The sequence below is a fragment of the Hyalella azteca genome, unplaced genomic scaffold (genome assembly GCF_000764305.2).
Source record: "Hyalella azteca isolate HAZT.00-mixed unplaced genomic scaffold, Hazt_2.0.2 contig16605, whole genome shotgun sequence".
NCBI lineage: Eukaryota > Metazoa > Arthropoda > Malacostraca > Amphipoda > Hyalellidae > Hyalella > Hyalella azteca.
In genome coordinates this window covers 249,319-271,484 of record NW_025946421.1, presented here as the reverse complement: position 1 = coordinate 271,484, position 22,166 = coordinate 249,319, and the positions used below count along the sequence as shown (strand labels likewise).

General features: G+C 39.5%; 2 protein-coding genes across 2 annotated transcripts; one reads left to right on the top strand and one right to left on the bottom strand.

Moving 5' to 3' along the window:
* The first annotated feature begins 3,304 nt into the window (after nt 1-3,304).
* LOC125179322 lies at nt 3,305-6,983 on the top strand. The gene is made up of 2 exons (XM_047884961.1): nt 3,305-3,313; nt 5,349-6,983. Exon 2 carries the CDS (start codon nt 5,365-5,367, stop codon nt 6,916-6,918), a length of 1,554 nt encoding a protein of 517 aa, XP_047740917.1. The 5' UTR covers nt 3,305-3,313; nt 5,349-5,364; the 3' UTR covers nt 6,919-6,983.
* Nucleotides 6,984-13,536: 6,553 nt separating this feature from the next.
* LOC108675944 lies at nt 13,537-17,050 on the bottom strand. Its single transcript, XM_018163999.2, has 2 exons — nt 16,837-17,050; nt 13,537-15,165 (listed from the first exon to the last, which is right to left on the bottom strand). Exons 1-2 carry the CDS (start codon nt 16,932-16,934, stop codon nt 13,677-13,679), a joined length of 1,587 nt encoding a protein of 528 aa, XP_018019488.2. The 5' UTR covers nt 16,935-17,050; the 3' UTR covers nt 13,537-13,676.
* Between the last annotated feature and the right edge of the window lie 5,116 nt (nt 17,051-22,166).

The following is a 22,166-nucleotide window of genomic DNA, read 5'->3' as shown; positions in this document are numbered from 1 at the left end:
GATGTTAGATGTCGGGACAAGTATGTCCGAGATGAAGTAGTTGAAAAGGGCTGGTGAGATGACCGACCCTTGGGGGACTCCAGAATGGATTGTTCTGAAGGGGGACCTTGTTCTCAGATAGAGGCAGGAAGCCATCCTTCCTCTAAGGTAACAGCACAGCCAGCGGACCAGATTATGATGTAGGTCTGAGGCCGCGATCATGCTAAGGAGGAGAGGGTGGTCGACACTATCGAAAGCTTTCGATAGGTCGACCGCGGCTGCTACTGTACGTGCTGGGGGACGGCGTGAATTGAAACCCGTCGCAATCTGGTGCGCGAGCGGAAGGAGGGCGGTGACTGTCGAGTGACCTGGTTTAAAGCCATGTTGCGAGGAAACCGTGACGAGAGAACCAGAGATGTATGGAAGTAGAAGGCGTTCCAGGATCTTGACCGTTGGACAAAGAAGGGAGATGGGGCGGTATGAGGAGCCCTGGTTACCAGGTTTACCGGGTTTTAGTAACGGGATAATTATTGAGTTTTTCCATATGGATGGAATGGAGGCCGTGGCGACAGAGATATTAAAGATATGGGTAAGGAACTGGAGGCCACGTGGGCCAAGGTGTTTGAGGTGGAGAACCGTGAGGCCATCCGGACCCCGAGCGGAAGAATTGTTAGCAGCTCTGATGGCGAGTTTCACCATGTTAGGGGTGAAAGGGGCGAAGTCCCTGTCCAGGGGGTGCTCAGCCCAAATTCGACGCATAAGGCGGCGGGTGGATGGGTTTTGGGAGTGCGGATCGGGTCGGCGAATCCTCGTTGAGGAAGGCTAAGGGGGAGCCAGAGATGACGTCGTCGATGGTGATCCCTCTCGCTGCTGCTCTCTGGTCCTCGGTGTGGGAGAACCAGGAGGGATGATGGGCGTTGAAGTCGCCCACCATCAGACAATTGTCCGGGATGGTGACAATGTCAGAGAGGTCCGGGGAGTAACCCGGGGGGCAGGAGGTGGCTGGTGGGATGTATATATTGATAATACAGAGAGGGGAGCCATTGAGCGGAGTGGAGATGGCTATGGCCTCCATGGTGGCGTCGCCACGCAGGAGGGGAGAAATATCACGCCCGGTGTACGGGATGTCGTGACGGATCAGGATTAGAAGACCGCCACCGTGGCCACCGGGACGGTCCCTACGCTCCATCGCGTATCCAGAGAAAGAGGGAGGGCGGGAGGCCGCTGAGAGCTTCGTCTCCTGGATGCAGGCAATAGCAACATCGTGCTGTGCGAGGAAGGCAGCCAGTTCGACTGCGCTGGATTGGATCCCATTGCAGTTAAACTGTAGGACGCAGAGGCGAGAAGAGGCAGGCACGGGGGGAGGCCGTTGGAGCGAGAAGGGAGGGGGTCTGGGTGGGCTCGGGTCAGGCTGCCTGCACGTAGGACAGATCCAGTCCGCAGAGTAGTGGTGAATGGAGCGAAGGCCGGAGGCGTTCCACCAGGCGTTGCACATGGAGCACCGAAACGAGTAGCACTGCCGTGTGACCGGGAGTGCGCAGACTGAGCAGGGGTCTTGGCCAGGGTTGGGATGGATACCCTGGGTAAGGAGAAGAAGGACGAATAGGAAGAAAAGATGGGAGGAGAGAAGGGCATAAGATGTCCCAGGAAAGATAGGCGGCCAAAGATGTGGGTAGGGGGGAGGGGAGGCCGAGGTTCCCCTGCCCTTAGGGGAAAAAATGATGGAGCCTCCGTCCGGTAGCGATCCGGGCGGGGGGGCCTCTGCCGTTTGGCCTGGTCCACGAGTAAGCCGGGCATCCGGCCGACGCGTAGGCCAGGGTACCCCCACGACGCAGACGCGGCAGAGATCGGGGAGTTCGTAAATAACGCTTGTATGCTTCTTTCTTGGTCTTTATCTGAGTCTTAACTGCACTGTTCATCCACTGGGACTTTTTGACTCCTCCAAGTGTAATCTTGGGTACACAGGCATCAACTGCAGACATAACCGTGTCTTTGAGAAACGACCATGAATCAGCCACTCTCATGTCCTTAATACAGTCCGAAATATTCGCCGCATTCACCGTTTCACGGAGTTTATCATAGTCGCCCTTCGCAAAGTTCAAACGTTCACGCTTCCGAAGCGTCTTTTCTGCACAACACTTAACATTGAAAAACACTGATTGGTGGTGGCTTTTGCCCCACGGAGCCTCGTGGCGAAGCTCATCTATCATTGATTCTTCACTAGTAAACACAAGATCTAGAATATTTGGGGTCTGTTTACCCCTAAAATGGGTTGGCTTGGTGATGTTCCGGATTAAAAATGAGTCTCACACAGACTCCAAGAACAAGGATGCTGGGTGATTCCCATCTCTTGGAGAAGATTCATCTGCCCAGTCTATTTCTGGATGGTTAAAGTCACCAACGATCAACGTATGCGACCTGCTGAATGACATGCTCGGTAAGGCTGTGTAGTACTTTATTGTTATCAGAGGAGCTGTTAGGTGATCTGTAAATGACCCCTATGAGGAGGCTATCTTTGCCTTTTAGAGTAAGTTCGCACCACACTGATTCTCTAGCTGATTGATGCTCTGCAGATAACTTAACTTGCTGGGCCCCATAAGAGGTTCTAACCCACAGAGCTACAACTCTACTGCACTGCTCTTCATTTAAGTTATGAAAACAATCAAAACCTGGTAGCTGAAATTCAACAGGTACAATTTTTCCCCCGTGATTTTTAGGGAGTGTTTCTGTAATACAAATAATGTCTATACACTCGTTTGCGATCACAGTCAACAGTTCACTTTTTTTGTTCAAATGGAATCCGAGTTCGTGTAAGAATATTTTAAAACTTTTTGTGCACTTTCACTTTGATGTATGCGGTTACTTCCTACATTATTTACAGGCCTTGATCTACGGACATCATTCCTACTAATTGCTTGTTCTCCATCTCCTCTGACTGTCCGTGAGCAGCCGGTGTTGTCTTGGCAGCTTGGAAGTGATTGACCTGATTTTCCGTGCCTTTCCGCCTGATTCTCTACTGCCACTTCTTGCGAAAAACCGCCCTTTCTAAGGGGGTGGAATCTTTCTTTACAAAAACTGACCTGTAATCAGCGGATTCTCCAAGCTTTCTCGCTGTTTTCAGCACGCTACAGACCTGAGCAGAATCCTTTACAGTCACCAGCAGAGGTCTGAAGGTGTTGCCAGCAGCATCCTTCGAGGGTAGCCTCTTGCAAGATATAACATCAATCGATGTGTTGAGTACCTTGCTGCAACAGTCTACAACAAAGGCCGTGTCATCCATCACTCGGTCCTTCGCATCAGATGCGTTACTTTCAGGAATCCCAAATCAGACCAGGTTGGCCTTCCTATGTTCTCTATCAAGTAATTCACGTGAGCTTTCACTAGCGACTTCAGATAAATCAGCTGTCTTGTTCTTTACTTCCATTTCTTCCGTATTTTTCAACTGAGCCTTCACTTCAGTCAGCTCATTGCATAGCGAGCTCAGTTTTTCTTTTTCGAGCACCAAGAGTTGGTTTTTCGCAATCACGGCAAAACCAATAAAGCAATTTAGATTTCATGAGAAATGCGTACTCCTTAGAGCTCAACTTCGAACAGCTGATACAAATGAGATCGCATCGTTCACAGGTGACCGTCTGGACTTCGCTCAGAGAGATCTCTTTGCAGTACTTGCAAACTTTCATCTCTAGCTGGGCTAATTTGGTTTTATTTTTTATTTGTATTCTTATTCTTTTAGAGGGTTTTTCGATTATATTTTTTTATTTTCTATAACTCAACAAATGATGGTGCCTTCAAAACATTTCGCGGTACGTTACGTGCAGTACGATGAACGTAACTTTGCGGCGATTCAGAGGTCGCGTAAGTGGAGTTACGATCAACTTTTGAGTGAGTGAAGCAATTGGTAATCGTTTAGTTACTAGTGTCTAGACTCTAGTATCATTTTAAGGTAATTCTTTTAATTTTTATTTAGAAAAATATCCTTATTTCGATATTTGGGAAATTTTATTAGTATTGCATGCAATGAATTTTTTCTTAGTACATGTCAACAGAAAACGAATATGACGGGTAAAGCTAAAAAACGAATTCACAAAAATTCTATTCTCGCTATTCATTATGTCATATTAATCATTAAATACTACTTTTGCTATCTTGAAGCGGCATTTGTCATTAAAATTTTAGATTAAAAGCGTCCAGAATTCTTTAAGAAGAGCCAAATTGTTTAAATAACTGAACTTAGAATCATGGCGTCATGTGACTCATAACGTAAACAAAGCATGTAAGCCAGCTTGTGATTGGCTGAGAGCCGGAGTGTTTTGAAAGCACGCCTCCAGCTAAGTCGGTCGTACGAAAGTTATGAAGGTGCCAAAAGTCGCTGATCGTACGCTAGACGTATCTCCTTGAGCTTAAGTTCAAGAAGTTACGTCCGCTTAGCAATGTTTGAAAGTACCTGCCAGCTGATCTAGGAGAGGCACGTAATACGTAAGTAAAAATCTGACAACGTGTACGGCACCATTTCAGAAAAATTTGAAGACAAAGACGCTATTCCCTTCGAAGGGTAATCAAGAAAGCGCGATAAAATACATTTCTTGCCAATTGAATTTAACTGTATCTTGCTACGATGTAACTTGCTACGTAAAAATATCCAGTAGCAGTACATAATAGGGAACACAATGCAATGATGTACATGTATGTAAATACCCTGAAAACACAATGTAAATCATGATTCGAACCAGTCTAATATTCTAACTCATGCTTGATTGCCAAGACCTCACCAAAAATACATCTTCGTTATTTTGCAAAACTGGTTCTCCCAAAACTTCCAAACGCACAATCAACATAAAATTTCACCTGATACATTTTTTTCAGAATTTTTACAAATTGATAAGCAATAATGTTCCATTTTGCGCAAAGAATATTACGATTCTGATTGTTTAACCCTTTGCCTACGTATACATTTACCGTCGTCAATGCTATTCCTATATCAACGCCTAGGACCGAGTGGTCCTGACCGTACAAGAGTGTTAAAACATCTGGGCTTTTCACTAAAATGCCTTCATGAGCTTAGTCGCATGGTCTTTACATGTTATTAAAATTGAAGGAAAACTCTCAAATCATTGCTTGAACTATAGATATTTACAATTTAAGTTGGTGTAAGACTTTTTTTAAAGAATTCTAATAGGGGAATAAAAAATAAACTATTCATAGAATAACTTTTTTGAAACAGAAAGACAGAGTAAATTTTTCCATACATTTTGTCCGTGATTAATAGAAACAAAAGTTAGTAATGTTTTCATTCAAATAACTTATGCCATATCACTATGAATCAACTTAACCTCACAATATCCAACTAATTAAACTAATATCCAACACAGGGGCTTGAGCTCGACGATGCGAGTCCCAATCAACACCAAGACTGACGGTCCGTTGCATCAGAAAATCTTCACTGTTGGAGGCTCTTTGTTACCAAGAAGTACCGAAGCGACACCCAACAAAGCAACAGAGGCCAAACTGTTTGAAGCTAAACTTTTGGTTGACAACTCACTACCTATGTCCGACTTGGATATATACAAGATTTTGCAGAACGAAGTTCCTAATTTACCTGCAGTATATTGGCAAACCTTGAACAACAATTTTCCCGCCATGAATAATACTTGTGCCAAGTTCCCATCCCTCGTCAATTTAAGATTTAATAATGTGTACTGGCAAACGATGGAGACATCAAATGGAAGTTTTTACCTGTATGGAGCGTACTATGATAATAGAACCTTAGAAGAGAAAGCACCTGTGGTGAGGATACTTGGAATGATAAACAGACTTGAACCACAAGTAAAAACAACTTGTCAGCTGTGGTTTAAGAGTTATAAAGTCCCTGTTTTTGCAACAGTTCATGAGTACAAGTATGTGTGGAGAAAACAGTGGGGGAATCCAAAGAATGGACAACTCCAGCCTTACCTGATGTCGTGCCAAATTCCAATTGAATACCGCCATCTTGTGCCCGAATCGGTGTCACTCGTCGAAAATCCTTGCGATATGGCCGTCATTAATTTGAGAGTAATTAACAACGTACCTGAACATGGAGAGAAAAAAGAATTTGCCGTTTGTGTAAAGGGTCTGGATTACCTACACGCAGATCTAAGTGTGAGGCTCGTGGAGTGGCTCGAAACTTTACATTACCTTGGTGCCGATAAGATATTCCTTTACGAACTTGAGGTTCATCCAAACATATCTAAAGTTTTGAATTACTACAAACAACGTGGTTTGGTGGACGTAACTCCAATCACTCTGCCGGCCTACCAACCCAACATCAAGAGGCTACTACACATTTATTTTAAAATGAAAGTCTTAAACCAATGGCAAAACGAGCTTATTCCTTACAACGACTGTCTGTACAAGAACATGCACATGTATAAGTACATAACTCTGCTTGACATTGACGAGGTTATTATGCCCAAAGGGGACAATATTTTATGGAAGGACCTCATTGACAACATTTCCAAAAAAGTACCGAAAGGAAAAAATTTAGAACTTGCATCATACATATTTCGCAATGTCCATTATTTTTCTAATCCATGTAATGACGAGATAAGTAACAGTCAATTCATCGATATACCTCCCTACATGTACATGTTCCAACATATTTACCGAGCAAGGAACTACTCGCTGCCTGGTTATGCCATCAAGTCATTCCACAATACTGATCGGGTGCTGACTTTGCACAATCACTTTCCATTGGCTTGCATAGGTGGGGCATGTTCATTTTACAACGTAGTGACTGAAGACGCACAACTGCAACACTATCGCCCACCCAGCCAAGAAAAATCTCAAAAATGGTGCGATAATTACACGAATTTCACCGTGCTTGACGACGCTATCTGGAGGCATAAAGACCCAATCATACCAAGAGTTAATGAAGCCCTTCGTTACTTGGGGTTCTTCTCCTAAGCATATATTGATTTCTGTGCGGGGCTACACGGGTCGCCTGCCGAAGACCACAACTGCCCTGGATGTAATGGACCATCATGATTTCTGCCTTCCGGAACGTAGCCTTCAACACTTCAAGCCGTCCGTATCTAGGCCGTGGGTCGAACCAGCCCTCGGTAGAACGGCCACTTGTCAAAGGACGATAAATTTTGGAACAGAACTATGCTATCTGAAACCTAACCTCAGATGCAGTGAACGTAAAATTACGTAATTTAACGATGCCCGGAAATCAGATTCGATCCGCGGCCTGGTGGTGCACGGCAGGTGGTGGTCAAGGCCGGAGGAGTACAAAGCCGAGTGGTGCACGGCTGATTGGTGGATATCCGGAGATATCCAAGGCGTTCGATTCAGAGCTTATTGGTGCACAAAATTGGTGGTGCACGGCTGCGCTCCCGGGCTACACGTTTTCCCTCGTTTTTCAGATAAAAAAATTATTGTGATTCATCGCGATTCTGATAGTGATAAAATTGCCTTCGTTTCAAGATGATTTCGGTGAAATGCATTGTCTCGCTGTCGTTTGAGCGATTGTATTTGCGCGGACTTGTGACTCTATTTGATGATTGTAATTATAAATAACTATTGGTGGAATAAAAATTATTAATAAGGTCTATTAAGAAAAGATTTATTTTACATGTCAAGAAATTTTTAGTATTAGTTTTCTTTTCTCCATGAAAAATTTGTTACGGAGCTAAATTTGTTTGCGATGTGCATTGAACTCATTTCGAGTGAATGAGCACGTGACTGAAATGAAGTTTAAAAATTCTGAAGAAGTTAATTATAATCCACAATGAGAAGCAAAACTTGAATTAATAAGAGAATTTTTGCACGTTGCTTTTTACGTGTTCATCTACAACGCCTATAAAAATGTTTTATTATTTATAACTTACAATATTCAGAGCAACATTCAGGAAGTAGAAGCAAAAGTAAGAGCATTAAATAACTTCTATTGTTTAGCTCTGATGTCCAGGAACAAGCCATTTTTTAGCCAATGTTTATTTCTCTTTTTAGAGCATTTTCTCAATTGTGGAAAAAAGCGCTATTGTGCTCGTCATGTCTGTCTGTCCGTCCGTCAGTCCATGACTTCACGTTTTCGTCGACGAGGAAATGCGCTCTCTGTCTCTCACTGCAGTGAGTACTGAGTTATATTTTTTAGCTCATTGATGAAGATTGATTATTACACCACAGAGTGGTGGTGCCATTCGGCCAGCTCGATCCCGTTGAAACTTCTATAGACAGGCTTTCCGTTTGTTTAGTCCTACCTTGTATTTAGTAGCTTTCGACTGATTCCATTTAGTATTTAATGTGGCATTTACATACACGAGAGTCAGTTACGATCCGAAGTATAAAAATTTCTTATTGTTATAATATACCTTTCAAAAATTATATATTATGGTGATATTCTGGCAAGATCGATAGTCGTCACATCTATAAAAAGTAATATATCTGAGTTTTAGACAATCCTTAGATCATTTAGAACCAGTCCGCCCGTTACGATGCCGAGTGTTGCCATATAATAATAGTGTAAAGTGTAAACTTAAGTTACTGTTTGAGTCATAGTTGGCTTGTTATATAACATTAGGGCGTTTGCTATTTATGTGTACTTTAATTAAGCTATGTTTATTTGCGCAAAGATCGGATTTTGTCGACCTCTGCATGTTCCCTTTTCACCTTCTCTACTCTGTAGAATAAAATATCGATCTAATGCCCATTCGAATATATCATGAATCAGATTTATAACTCGGATTGTCTTCTATCATTTATTGAGAAAACCTCGACGCAAATGGTTATTAACCACATTTAATATCCTGCTTCTTTTTTTCTAGGCTCACTTACTGATTTGCTACTTTTCATATTTTCCGGGATCTCTTTCATTCTTCTTTTTTATTTACCGAGGAAAAGCAAACATTTTAACAAAGTAAGCACTAGAATTTTTACACGTTACTACCATTCTGACTATCTACTGACTACCGCATTTGATAGTCATTTAACTCGCTACTAAATGCCTGATCCATTAAGTGCGAGAGATTCCGTAAATAAAAAAAAACGCCTGCTTAGTGTTGGTTAGTATTTGTCCCCCTGCCAATTTTCAGAGCGTTTCTTTCGATCAGTTTCTTTTGCTCCCGAGGACTCCCGAATTAGCAGGTTAACAACCATTAAGTGCATGTCACTAATACATTTTGGCTTATTATTTTTCGTGCTCAAACATTGTTGTATGTACACGACTGCATTCCACCATAAAATTGTATTTTTGCTCCTTTTCTTCCCTCCATCTCCAGATCTTTTTAATAGGAAAAATGAACTAATATTGAACCTTAAATTCTCACTAAACTCGTTAACGAGAGAATAGTAAGACATAATAAAACCGAAATGAAAGAATTGGACCTGTAATTGATATCTGATTTACGTTGAATTAAGGGGACCGTCTAACCTAAAATTTTCAATTTTGGCGTTTTCCACTTTTTGGGCTCATCTTAAAGCTCACTTTTCAACGCATTCAACGGTACCAGAATCATCCCTGTGCGTCAAAAAATGATTTCGTGACAGCTTCCCAAAGAAGGGCAGTTTTTAGGCCCTTTATAAATTCACAGGAGCAAAATGTTTTTCTTTTTACATTTTACGTATGTATGTGAAGTTTCATGTCAATCGGATAATAACTATAGAAGTTATCAAAATTATCAATCGGTCCCCTTAACCAATTATCCCTCCAATGACATTTGCGTGAAAAATTTCTAGCTTCAGTGCCGGTATGACAATTGTCGGTAAATAACCAGAGAACCTCATTGATATCGAAGTACATCGACTACAGTATGTATGTTGGAGGTAAAAAAATATTTAACCTACAAATAATGTCAGTAGGTGCATGTATGACAACAGCACGTGTGAATAACGCTAACGAAAGTGAAAGTCATATAACGACGACTACAAAGCGGCTGTTCTTAAATAAGGTATTCTCGTACAAATATTTTAAATTTTAGTGTCAAATGTTTCATTGAAGCAGGACTTGTGGACAAGATGAGTATAAATGTAAAAATTTCTTAGGAAATTTGTTGCCAGCAATTCTGGCCGCATTTCACATTGAATGGCTGGTAACGAGGATTGATGCATTTAACTTATAAAAAATAAAACTCAGTACTCACTGCAGTGAGTGACAGAGAGCGCATTTTCTCGTCGACGAAAACTTGAAGTCACGGACGGACAGACAGACGGACAGACAGACGGACGGACAGACGGACATGGCGAGCACAATAATGCATTTATTTCATAAATGAGAAAATGCGCTAAAAACGGCAGTTAGATGTATTTGAATGAGCCTAGGGTTTAGTAGATGGAAGGTAGATTGTAAACAGAACATAGATTCGCACGAAAATATATATAAGCATGTGGACAAGAGTGCAGAAACTGTGCGTTTTGCGAGCTAAACATCAACAAACACTAAAACGATCAACGAGCAAAATTTTTCCACTCTTTAAAAGTTGATACAATAGGTAATATTTACACTAAAAACAAATATTATGTAGGTCTAATTTTTTCCAATAATAATTATTTTCAAAGCACTAGCTATATATGCAGTTGAAAAATTACACTCTGACTTTGTTTAAGTGTGAATGTAATCATTAAAATGAAGAAATTCTTTATAAACCAAGCAACGGCAAATCGAGGTTTAATGGCGGTTATAACGTAAGCTATACAAGAAAGAAACACGTACATGTACATAAATCAACGCAAGACGGGCCATATTTAATTGCTGTCGAAAATAGTATAGTTTTAAGTTTGTCGTTAAATGTTAACTTTAAGCTTGCATAGAGGTCGATTAATAACTGGACTTAAAACTATAATTTTCGTTTTATAATGCATTTCAGTACTACGTTACATTCAAACTACATAATTGCCTGGCACCACCTTAGCGATTTTGAGGTATTAGAGGCTTGCGGTTTCTGGATTCCCTTTGAATGGAACCAAACTTCAAGCCGATAGACTAACTATCCACAGTCTTCTCTAGCACCTCATCCTGTGACCAGTTCCTCCTGCGGCCGTCGATTTGTTGTCAGTATCCCAGGACGCTATGACCGGAGTTACGGTACTGCTTCTTCGTCGCACGTGATGGGAGCCATGAGGTGCTAAGATCTCCACGTCCGCATGTTCTCCTGAGCCCCAGTTGGACCACTTACCTGCTTCAGCCGACTGCACCAGCTTCAGTCTTTTATGAAACGTAAGTCCTCGGTACCACTTAGTCGTGCGGGTGTGTGCCAGACAGTTTCAGAGACTGACATAGCTAACTCTGCCCTCTGACCTCAAACTAAAATAAAGGTGTTGCCAATATTAAATTTAAATAATAATATAATAGATATTTAATTTTAATAATTACACCTTAATGGATATTTAATGGATAATAGGAGAAATTTAATATATTGCATGCTGGCATGCTATTTCTTTGTTAATTGATAAATGGGCTGTGCCCTTAATATTACTAAATGATAGTTGACCTAAAACTATATTAATTGATGAATTGATAATTTAATAGATGTATTTAATATATATGGAAAAATTAAATAGATGATGAATTTTATAAATATAATAGATCTATATTTTTAAATTTATTTCCATATTTTTTGTGGCAGCACTGAACGAAAATGCTGGGGGTAAATGGCTGCAGATCTGGCACGTCACGCTTTGGTGGGGAACTTCCTTGACCCTATCCGTTCTCGCAGCCCGGCCAATCTTCATATGCCTATGCAATAATATACGTTGCAATTAACTTAATTAATAAAGAAAAGAAAAATTTGGGAAACTTAACTTTGTTTCACTGCCATCTCTAGCCCCCATGCGCTTAGTTTTCGTTAATTGCAGTTTTAGGCGATTCGAAATATTTTGCATCCCAATAAACAAATGTCTATTGCACGAGGCTCAGTTATGCCTTCTAACCAATTAATTTAATAAGGGAGAATTTTATTGGCGCACCGACGACATGAATATTCCTACTTGATTTTTGTAGCATGAAAATGGACTTGTAACCTTGTAACACATAAAATGGATTCTAAATTCATAATAAACAATTGCACACATAAAGAAAGCAATGATTTTTTTTAATTTAAAAAGCCGTAATTAATAGTAAATGCTTAATTTAGGTTTACCGAGATGAAATTGCAATACTTTCATTGATTTATCCAAGTGTGAAATGAACATTATTATAATTTCACCCACTACCGCGGGTGAAATTAAAATTTATTGGACTTACAATAAGTGTAATTCCAGGATTAAAGGGCAAATCTTATGAAGAAAGATTATAATGAATCTTCCAAGTAAGCTGTTATCGACGGCTGCGTGGCGACCTCATTGAAGTATACAAGTATATTCATGGTTTATAAAAGATTTCCGAAGGATTACTAGATATGAAACAAGAACCAACGCCAGAGGATACGGCTATAAACTAGAAAAAAATGCGCAACACATCAATCCAACAAATCTCCTACTCGTTTCGAGTCACCGACATATGGAACAGCCTCCCTTATGACTTCGCTGACGCTCCGAGTATGAACGTGTGCATGAATAAACTAGGCAATGCTATCCTGGAGCATGCGTTCGGTGTTAAAATGCATATCACCTTAAGGACCTAAATACTAGCTAAGTCCAGAAGCTATCTCAAACTAACGTCAGTTATGAAGTGATCTGGACAAAAGGCCGGTTTCTTAATCTCCTGAGGAACAAGTCAAGAAAAGTACATGAATCGCCAACAGAACATGGGTCTATTTCTTCACCGCCGACGCATCTATTTTACTATATTTTATTTATGTGCTTATCCTTACATTCTTACAATGTACATACGTAATACCTATATAGTATAAAATCTAGAAGTCTTTATTTCAATTAGTAATTTTTAGTTTGAATAGCATAACTTCATTGTTGGTTGATATTCGAAATAAATTTTTGAATATTTTTGTTTTCTCGCAATTCAAGCACATTTCTAATTAAAAGCCTGCCGATCCATTTACTCGAAAATTCACGAACCATCATGGATCCACGAATTTTTATATTAATATTTACTGAAACCCACGATGACGTGATGCCGCGGTATGTAATGCGCTATATAGCGAGGCATTACTGTACGCCGACCAAAGCAGAAGCATGAATTGAAGTATAAAAGTATACTCATGGTTTATACAAGGTCCTCGAAGTATTACTAGTATTTGAAACAAGAACCAGCACCAGGGGTCACGGTTATAAACTAAAAAAACTGCGCTGCAACTTGTCCACGCGACAACATTTCATCTCGCTTTATTCGAATCACCGACATGTGGAACAGTCTCCCTGATTACATCGTTGGCGCTCCGAGTGTTAACGCGTTCATGAACAGACTAGAGAAAGCTATGGAAAAATATATGTTCAGACTTGAAATGCCTTGCACCATATCGAACCCAGTGGAAGTCTAGTAGCTATGTCAAACTATCTTCAGTCTTGAAAAGATCCGGTCACATGACACAATTTTAGATCTTCTGTGAACAAGTCACGAAAAGTTCAAGAATCGGCGACAGGCCACATCAAGCCTACTCTTTAGCGTCGACATCACTATGTTATGTTATGATGAATCGCACTCGCTTTGCAACAACGACGATGTTTATGTCTTCGATGATAACAAGATTGTTGCTCGAAGAATTACCAAAAGCATTCTTCTTGTTACCTGTACTAAGTAGATGTAACCCTTCATGGCTGAGACTAGAGGTTCAGGAGAAGAACCCCAAGTTATGAAGGGTTTCTGTAACTCTGGATATGATGGGACTTTTGTGCCTCCAGATCGTTTCGTCGCGCACGGTGTAGTTCTTGAAATAGTCGCACGATTTCTTGAGATCCGCCACACAATCTCCGCGATAGTGTTGGAGTTGCGCGTCTTCGGTAGATATGGAGAATGGTGAACAAGACCCACCAATGCAAGCAAGTGGATAATGGTTGTGTAAAGTCATTACACGTTGCGGATTATGGAAAGCTTTGATATAATATCCTGGCTTTGTATGGTTCATTGCACGATGTACATGTTGGAAAATGTGCATGTAACGAGGGATTTCATCGAAGAGTGTGGGATTCTTATCGCTCGTATGTAGAGTGTCGAAAAAATAAACATTGCGAATCACGTACGATGAACGTTTTAACTTTTCCCCTTTGGGAACTTTTTTAGAAACGTTTTCAACTAGGTCCTTCCAAAGCATATTAACTCCTTTGGGCATGATAACCTCGTCAATGTCAAGCAGAGTTATGTACTTATACCTGTACATGTTCTTGTACAGACAGTCGTTGTAAGGAATAAGCTCGTTTTGACGTTTGTTGGTAACTTTTTTCTTGACGTAAATGTGTCTGAGTCCTTTGATGTTGGGTTGGTAAGCCGGCAGAGTGATTGGAGTTACCTCCACCATACCACGTTTTTTGTAATAATTCAGAACTTTTGTGATGTTCGGATGAACCTCAAATTCGTAAAGGAATATCTTATCGGCACCCAGATGATGTAAGATCTCAAACCATTCCACGAGCCTCACACTTAAATCCGCGTTTAGGTAATCCAGACCCTTCACACAAACGGCAAATTCTTTCTTCTCTCCATTTTCAGGTACGTTGTTAATTACTCTCAAATTAATGACGGCCATATCGCAAGGATTTTCAACAAGTGACACCGATTCAGGCACAAGATGGCGGTATTCAACTGGAATTTGACACGATATCAGGTAGGGCTGAATAAGTCCATCCCTATGATTTCCCCACTGCCCGACCCATATGTACTTGTATTCATAAACCTTTGTGAAGACAGGGGTTTTGGAGTCTTTAAACCACAGCTGACAAGTTGTCTGCACTTGTGGCTTAAGTCTGTTGATCATTCCAAGTATCCTCACAACAGGTGCTTTAGCTTCTAAGGTTCGGTTATCATAGTATGCCCCGTAGAGGTAGAAAGTTCCATTTGAGGTTTCCAAAGTTTGCCAGTAGATATTATTAAATCTTAAATCCAAGATGGAAGGGAACTTCGCACAACTTTTATTCATGGCGGGCAAATCGTTTTTCAAGGTTTGCCAGTATCTAAGAGGCAAATTGGGTATTTCGTTTTGTAGCATTGTGGCGAATTCCAAGTCGGACAGAGCGGGTGAGTTGTCAACCAAGAGTTTGCCTTCAAAAATTTTTGATTCTGCTGATAAGTGAGAGCCTCCCCTTGTAATGTGTGTGCCCAAATACCTGGGCAAACAGGAAAACATAGAATGATTAGATAGGATTAAATAAAATTTACTGAATAAAGTGCAAATATTTTACTAAAAGCCTAATTAATTGCATCTGAACTTATTTAGACACGATCATCTGACTCTCTGAAATCGATCCAGGTGATTTATTTGATTGCGCTGTGTTCAAGAAACCTTCAATAAGTAGCATTTCTGCTATGGAACCATGATTATTAAACATAATTTGCAAGGTTACTCTCATTATCAGAGGCCTTCTAAAGACCGTAGACTGAGGCGAGGCGGGCGTTAATTCCGCGAACTCGTATTTAATATTATAACTAAAAAGAAAGAAAGAATTTACATCTGCCTTGATAAAGTTAATCATTGGTGCCTTCCTAGGCTTAAAGATGAAACCGTTAACTCTTACTCAGTCTAGACACTGTGACCTCCGAAAATGAACTAAGATAAATGGATATCAGTAAATTTATAAATAAGAAGTAAAATGGTAATCGCGGATAATATAAATGACGGATACAATTAAGACAGACACTAAAAGAAAAAGAAAACAAATAATTGAATAAGCTCCCTTTAACATCGCTGATACTGACAGACTGTTGACAATCGCTTCATAGACTGTGCCCTCAGAATATATTATCTTGCCTATTTTTTCGACGTTCGCCCGCACATCTATATGACGCGATAGGGAAATTGATGAAGTGACCGGCGACGGGATGACTTGGGCTGGCTACTCTGCGCTCGGCGCCTTATCGGACGTCTTGACTTGGGCCGGCTACTCTGCGCTCGGCGCCTTATCGGACGTCTTGACTTGGGCCGGCTACGCTACTCTCGGCGCCTTATCGGACGTCTTGACTTGGGCCGGCTACTCTGCGCTCGGCGCCTTATCGGACGTCTTGACTTGGGCCGGCTAAGCTGCGCTCGGCGCCTTATCGGACGTCTTGACTTGGGCCGGCTACGTTACTCTGGGCGCCATATTTTTTGACATATGCGCCTCTGCCTCTGATTTTTGAACCGCGGATGGCGGACGGTTTGGGGAGCGCCACCGACATGCGTTGAGCCGTTGTCCCCGCCGACTGTCTTATTTCATAGTTTCGTTTATTTCATCCGTTGAATAAAACTCGAGAATTCGAGACTCGTTCATACTCAAACTCGCCATAGTTTTCGAGAAGGAATTAAGCTTGCTGGTAGATGTAAAGGTCGTTGAATGTCCGGTACCTTCAGAAAGTTTTACAATTTTCGGGATTCATGCATAATTAGGCGGAAAAAGTTTAAGAGTCAAGTAATGGACGATAATTATTCATAATCCTCCAAAAAATTATAGGAATGCATTCATGCATCATGAACCAAAGTTTATGTTCTACATTCACGATCCACATGAATATTGTACAGCTGTGAATTAAAAGAAGACAACAGTCACAATTAATGATTGGCATGAAGTACATAGTCAATCGTACTGAAGTATTAATAGTACTACTTGTTCATGCCGAAGATCAAGATCCACCAGTACCTGTTGATGATGAGTATCAAGATGCACCAGTACCTGCTGATGACGAGCATCAAGATGCACCAGTACCTGCTGATGACGAGTATCAAGATGCACCAGTACCTGTTGATGACGAGGATCAAGATGCACCAGTACCTGTTGATGATGAGTATCAAGATGCACCAGTACCTGTTGATGATGAGTATCAAGATGCACCATGTCAGCACTAGGTAGGAAAATGTGCGGCCGACTAAAGTCTTGAGGCGCCTGCCACTTGTCAGGATCATCTTCTTGTTGCTCGACTTCAGTCACGGCTTCAGATGAATTATTTATTGGCAATGGATTCGCCGAGTACCCTTTAATCTAATATTCTGGGCTAATGGAACTTAAATCCAGGGATTTATAATGTGATTTATATATTCTCCGTAGCTGTGATCTGAAGGGGTAAAACCAGTAAAGTTGATGAAATTTGACGGCAAAATTTTTCCAAATTACAAAGTACGTGGTATATTTAGAAAAATCTCTATCAATTTAGATTATTAAGAATTTCCTTATCTTCTGATATTCGGAATTCAGACCTGCAATTGTAATAGATTTTCTATATGGTTTTTTTAATTTTGCCGGAAAACCTGATCATTTAACCAATACTTGAGGATCGGGGATAGATGTTAGAAATTTTATGAGAATAGAGTAGGTGGCAGTGGCACCGAGTAATGACATCGTTTCGTACTCGTTGTCTCAGTGACATCACGGCAGAGTCAGAATAGGAAACATTATCTAATCTAAATTTATTTAAATGTGTCAATAATGAGTTATTCAGAGAAATAACAGTCGCATTGAAGTCATGAACGAAGAGCAAATTGAGTCATATGACACTAGACGTAAGTGCAACCTCTACATAACTAGCGGAAATTGGCCTTACTTGAACATTTACGTTTCTTATATTTATTTCTTGAGGCATTTTATGTCTCATATGTTTACGTGTATGCGGTAAGCGCGTTGCAACAATTGTATGCAATGGACTGACATTGTGGACTATAGTGGACTACGTATATTGTATGGACTGACATTACCGGAGCCATGCCATTTAGGAGCTAATAAGCTTTAAGTTGATGTATTAGTCGGGGGATAATTTTTTGTATGCTGCGAGCAATTCGACTCACATGGTAATTTTCCGCATTAAATTTGGTCTTGTAGCAAATTAAAAATTTGGATTACTTGTTGAGCTACTTGAATTAGAAAATTTTTATAAATTTAATATGTATTCGCGAATTTGTGTATGCGTGAGCGTAATGTGATGTAATTGTAGACCTAATTTGTTCATTTATTTCTTGACTATGTATAAAAGACCGTGTACGAATTGGTCATTTATCTTTGTTTTGAATGGCAGAAATAAATTCTTATTAAATAAGGAAAACGCAAAATCTCCGAACTGAAATAGTCTTCCGTAAAAATAGGTAATTTTTACATTTAACAAATATTCAACAAATAACGAATGTTATTTTTTAGAATACATTTTCTTTATTTTTCGGTATAATTAATTTGAATTCATAACACAAACGTGTAAAATTAGCAACGACGATTTGTTTGACAGGAATGACTCCCGCAACTTCAATCAACATTTTTTTACTCAACATCAACATCACATGAAAGTGAATCATAGATATCAATTTTATTTTTTACTGCATGATCCTCATTTCGCCTAACATTAGTTTGAAAAAAAACTTATAATATCACTTTGTCTGCTCTGAACAGAGGACTGGAAGCTATCTGAACATCTAATTTATATGTTTTTGAAATTGTTTACTACCGCACACTGTGTTTTTTTTGCGGTGATGTCGAGTGAAGGAAAATCTGGGGAAATGACGTCATCCGACACTAGAAATTGTTTAGTATTTTTTAACTTGTGTTTATCTAGCTCTTGCATTTCAAGATGGCTGGTCAGAGAGGAAAAAGATTAATTAAGAAGGCTTCCAGTCCTGTTAAACCGAATGCGAAGATCAAATCGCAAAATGAGCGAGAGGAAATTTGTAAATTTTGCAAGCTTGTTTCGATTAACGTCAATGATGCTACAGTGGCCTGTTACGGACCAGGCAATAAGTCCAGCAGCTATCTCAATCAATCGTCAGCTATGGAAAGATCGGGTTCCAAAGGCCGGATCCCTTGTGAATCAAGTCACGAAAAGTTCAAGAATCGGCAACAGGCCATGGGCCTATTTCTTCAGCGCCGACACTTCTATTCTATTCTATTCTATGAGTACGTTGCGACCATATCGTGCAGAATCTGAAAAATTTGTTCAGTTTACCGTAGATTTTGTTTCGAGTTCCTACTTGTTGAACCCGGTGTCCAACAGAACGTTTTTGAGACGCCTAGTGAGCTTGGGTAACTCAATTTCGGCACGATCGTGCAGAGAAATAGGCGTTTTGATATAAAATTTAGGCTCCTTTAATTTTTTTCTAAATTGCACCTCTGTTAAACAGATACGGAGGAGCAATTTAGTGATGCAAATTCTGACTATACGCGACTATTTAGTCTCATTTATTAAGTTTAGTATCGGATAGTCGTTATAAGAAATATTGATCAGGAAAGCAAATTTATTTATATTGCTGACCAAAAATCTGACCAGGTGTAAATACCTAGCGACTATTTTTAGTGCCGACGAACTGCACAAATTCACACCAGCCGTGCAAAGCACCTGTCATACCCATGGTGTTTATACTTCTATGGGAATGCACTAAAATATTGGACTGGACCGTGCCAGCTATATGCCAGTCCCGGTACAGCTGAATATTCTTTAATTTATTTCCATATGAAGCATTCACACCAGCCGTGCAAAGCACCTACCATACCCATGCTGTTTATACTTCTATGGGAATGCATCAAAATATTGGACTGGACCGTGACTGACATATGCCTGGCACGTGGTCAGCAGTATGGTGTGTGCCCGGCCTATAGGATTAATAACGAGCTTGCTGCGTCCGGTGATCGATGATAATTGGGTAATTCCATATCAAGTGTGACAATTTTGAAATCTGACCACCTGTTCATAACCAATTTCAATGAAATTCTGCACATAATTGTGTTATACGCAAAATGTATATTTCTTATGTATATTCCATTCGAAATATACCTGTATGTATATTACGAATGGACTTCGTCAAAAATTTTGTTAACAATTTAAAAATTTTTTTAAATGAGATTCCTTTGAAAAATTTTGAAATGTCCGTGAATTGTGGAGAATCTATGCCAGTCAGTGATTCGAAAATTAAGGCGCTTCTAGAAAAAATCTTCAGAAAGTGATTGTTCAAAATTTTTGTTTAAAATAGATAGAACTAGCTTGAAAAATATATTTCAAATTTTCAAATATTATTCAGGTCACTACCGCGGCATGTATTATGCCAGCCAATGATTTGGAAATAGATATGCCAGTACAACTTGAAGAGATTCTTCTGAAAAATGTTGCAAAAGTTCATTGTTGATACTTTTTCTGTAAAAGAAGGTAAAACTGGCTTGAAAAAGAAAGACAGAAAAAGTGCTCACGTAAAGCACCCTGCGAATCAAAGGAAAACTTATAAATATCCTTGATACTTGTGCATTCATTTTTCACCAGAGTATATAGATTGAACAAAATATTGGCCAATAGTACATTTTTATTTTTCAGCAAAAATTGCATAAACTTCCTCATATAAGCCTCTGAGCTCCTTTTCAGTAATGTTTGAACACCAAAATGAAAAGGTGCAGCTAAACCTACTTAATTGAAACAGCATTCTTTCGAAAGAGAAAATATTGAACTGTGATATTTGTTAATTCTATAAATGGGTTATTACATGGAAGGAAGATAAATTGGTCTGAAAAATTATGCACTCGGCTCGTTATTATACAAACTTGGAAAATTGAGCAGTTCTTTGGAAGCAGATTCTAAATTGCAACTGGCATTGGAGTATGATTTCCTAATACACTTGTAAAGTTGAGTTTAGTTGAGTTCTTAAAGTTGAGTTTAGGCTTAGTTCCTTTAGTTGAGTTGCTAAAGTTGAGTTTAGGTTCAAAAAATTGTAAATGTATTTACTGCTTTTTTTTTGCTGGTTATTCATGTCAAGCTCACTCAACAATTCATCAGGCAACCCTGATTATCTACAGGATAATTTCATCTATATTAATAACTATTCTTATTTGATGTGGCTCCAGGGTCATACCTTTTATTACATTCAGTTAAATAGAAAAATAGGTCTACATATATTATAAGTCAAATGGGAAATGTACTGCACAAGTATAAAGGATATTTATAAATTTTTCTTTTATTTACAGGATACTATAAATGTGCACTTTTCCTATTTTTTCTATTTTAAGCATGTTTTGCCTTATTTTACTGAAAAAGTATCAACGATGAACTTTTGCAACATTTTCTTAGAAGAGGCTTCTCCTTCTATAAGGCATAGCTATTTCCAAATCATCGGCTAGCATGAAACATGCAGCGACAGTAACATGAATTAGAAAATTTTCAGTATAGTTCATATATTTTCAACATATTAATTTATTAAATAGTTGTTGGTATAATTTCTGGTATAACACATAAGTTAATATAAGTCTTTACCAACGGCTTTACCATTTAAAATAAAATCAGAAAGTTACCCAGCGCATCAGAACTCGATCGACTAATTACAGGTGTTCGGTGAACGATAAAAATTCACAGTCTTGATACAGTTATCATCTTTGAATTATCAATTATCTACTACTCAATAGATAATTCATTCCTCTAAAAAATTTGGGAGACAAGAATGGCTATGTTATTTTGGCAACAATAATTCATAAGCAAGTGTTTGTAGTAAATTAACTGATACAATAAATTTAGCCTAAATTTCATTACAGAATAAATTTTAGCCAGTTAGAAAAGAGAAAAATAAGTGATTGAATATTGAATAAAATGAGCCTGATGAAATGATACGGGCATGGCTGCGACAACTCGAAGGAACTTGAGTTAATACTTTCAATATGTCTCATCTTTTTTTCAACTCATACTTGACTGTCTGATAGGCACCCGCTACATTCGGGCAACCTCTAGTATGAGAAGGAAATGACAAATTAATGTGAAGATTGATAATTTCTCAATTAGTCTGAGAAAAATCACCCAAATTTTATCACCGATTAACCGACTGCTGATGTGCACAATCAAGTGGCCTCGAATTCATCGGCTTCACGAATTGCTGAGATTCGCAAATCAAATTCATAAATGAGCCAAATGCAAATGTTTTCATGGCAAGCAAGAGTTCACGAGGAAGCTTATTCTGAATTGATACATTATAAACGCTGAAAAATAAGAACTTCAAACATCCTATCACCACCGCTGACAAGCCAAATCTGGTAAAAAGTAATGTTATAGATTGATTTTCTGACAGCTCAGTGACTAACACCTGCACACTTCAGCATAATGTTCTGTGAAATCTTTTTTAATCTCACAAACAGATGTGGCGACCTTAATGAACGTAATTGAGTTCATTAGGCAGAAAATCTCTGTATTCAAA

What these genes read in the sequence shown, in the direction of transcription:
- LOC125179322 (XM_047884961.1), top strand. Translation starts at nt 5,365, where the DNA reads ATGCGAGTCCCAATCAACACCAAGACTGACGGTCCGTTGCATCAGAAA.
- LOC108675944 (XM_018163999.2), bottom strand. Translation starts at nt 16,934, where the DNA reads ATGATCCTGACAAGTGGCAGGCGCCTCAAGACTTTAGTCGGCCGCACA. An exon ending in TTGATACTCATCATCAACAG is followed by an intron (nt 15,166 to 16,836) that starts GTACTGGTGCAT and finishes CTGTTTGCCCAG; the next exon opens with GTATTTGGGCACACACATTA.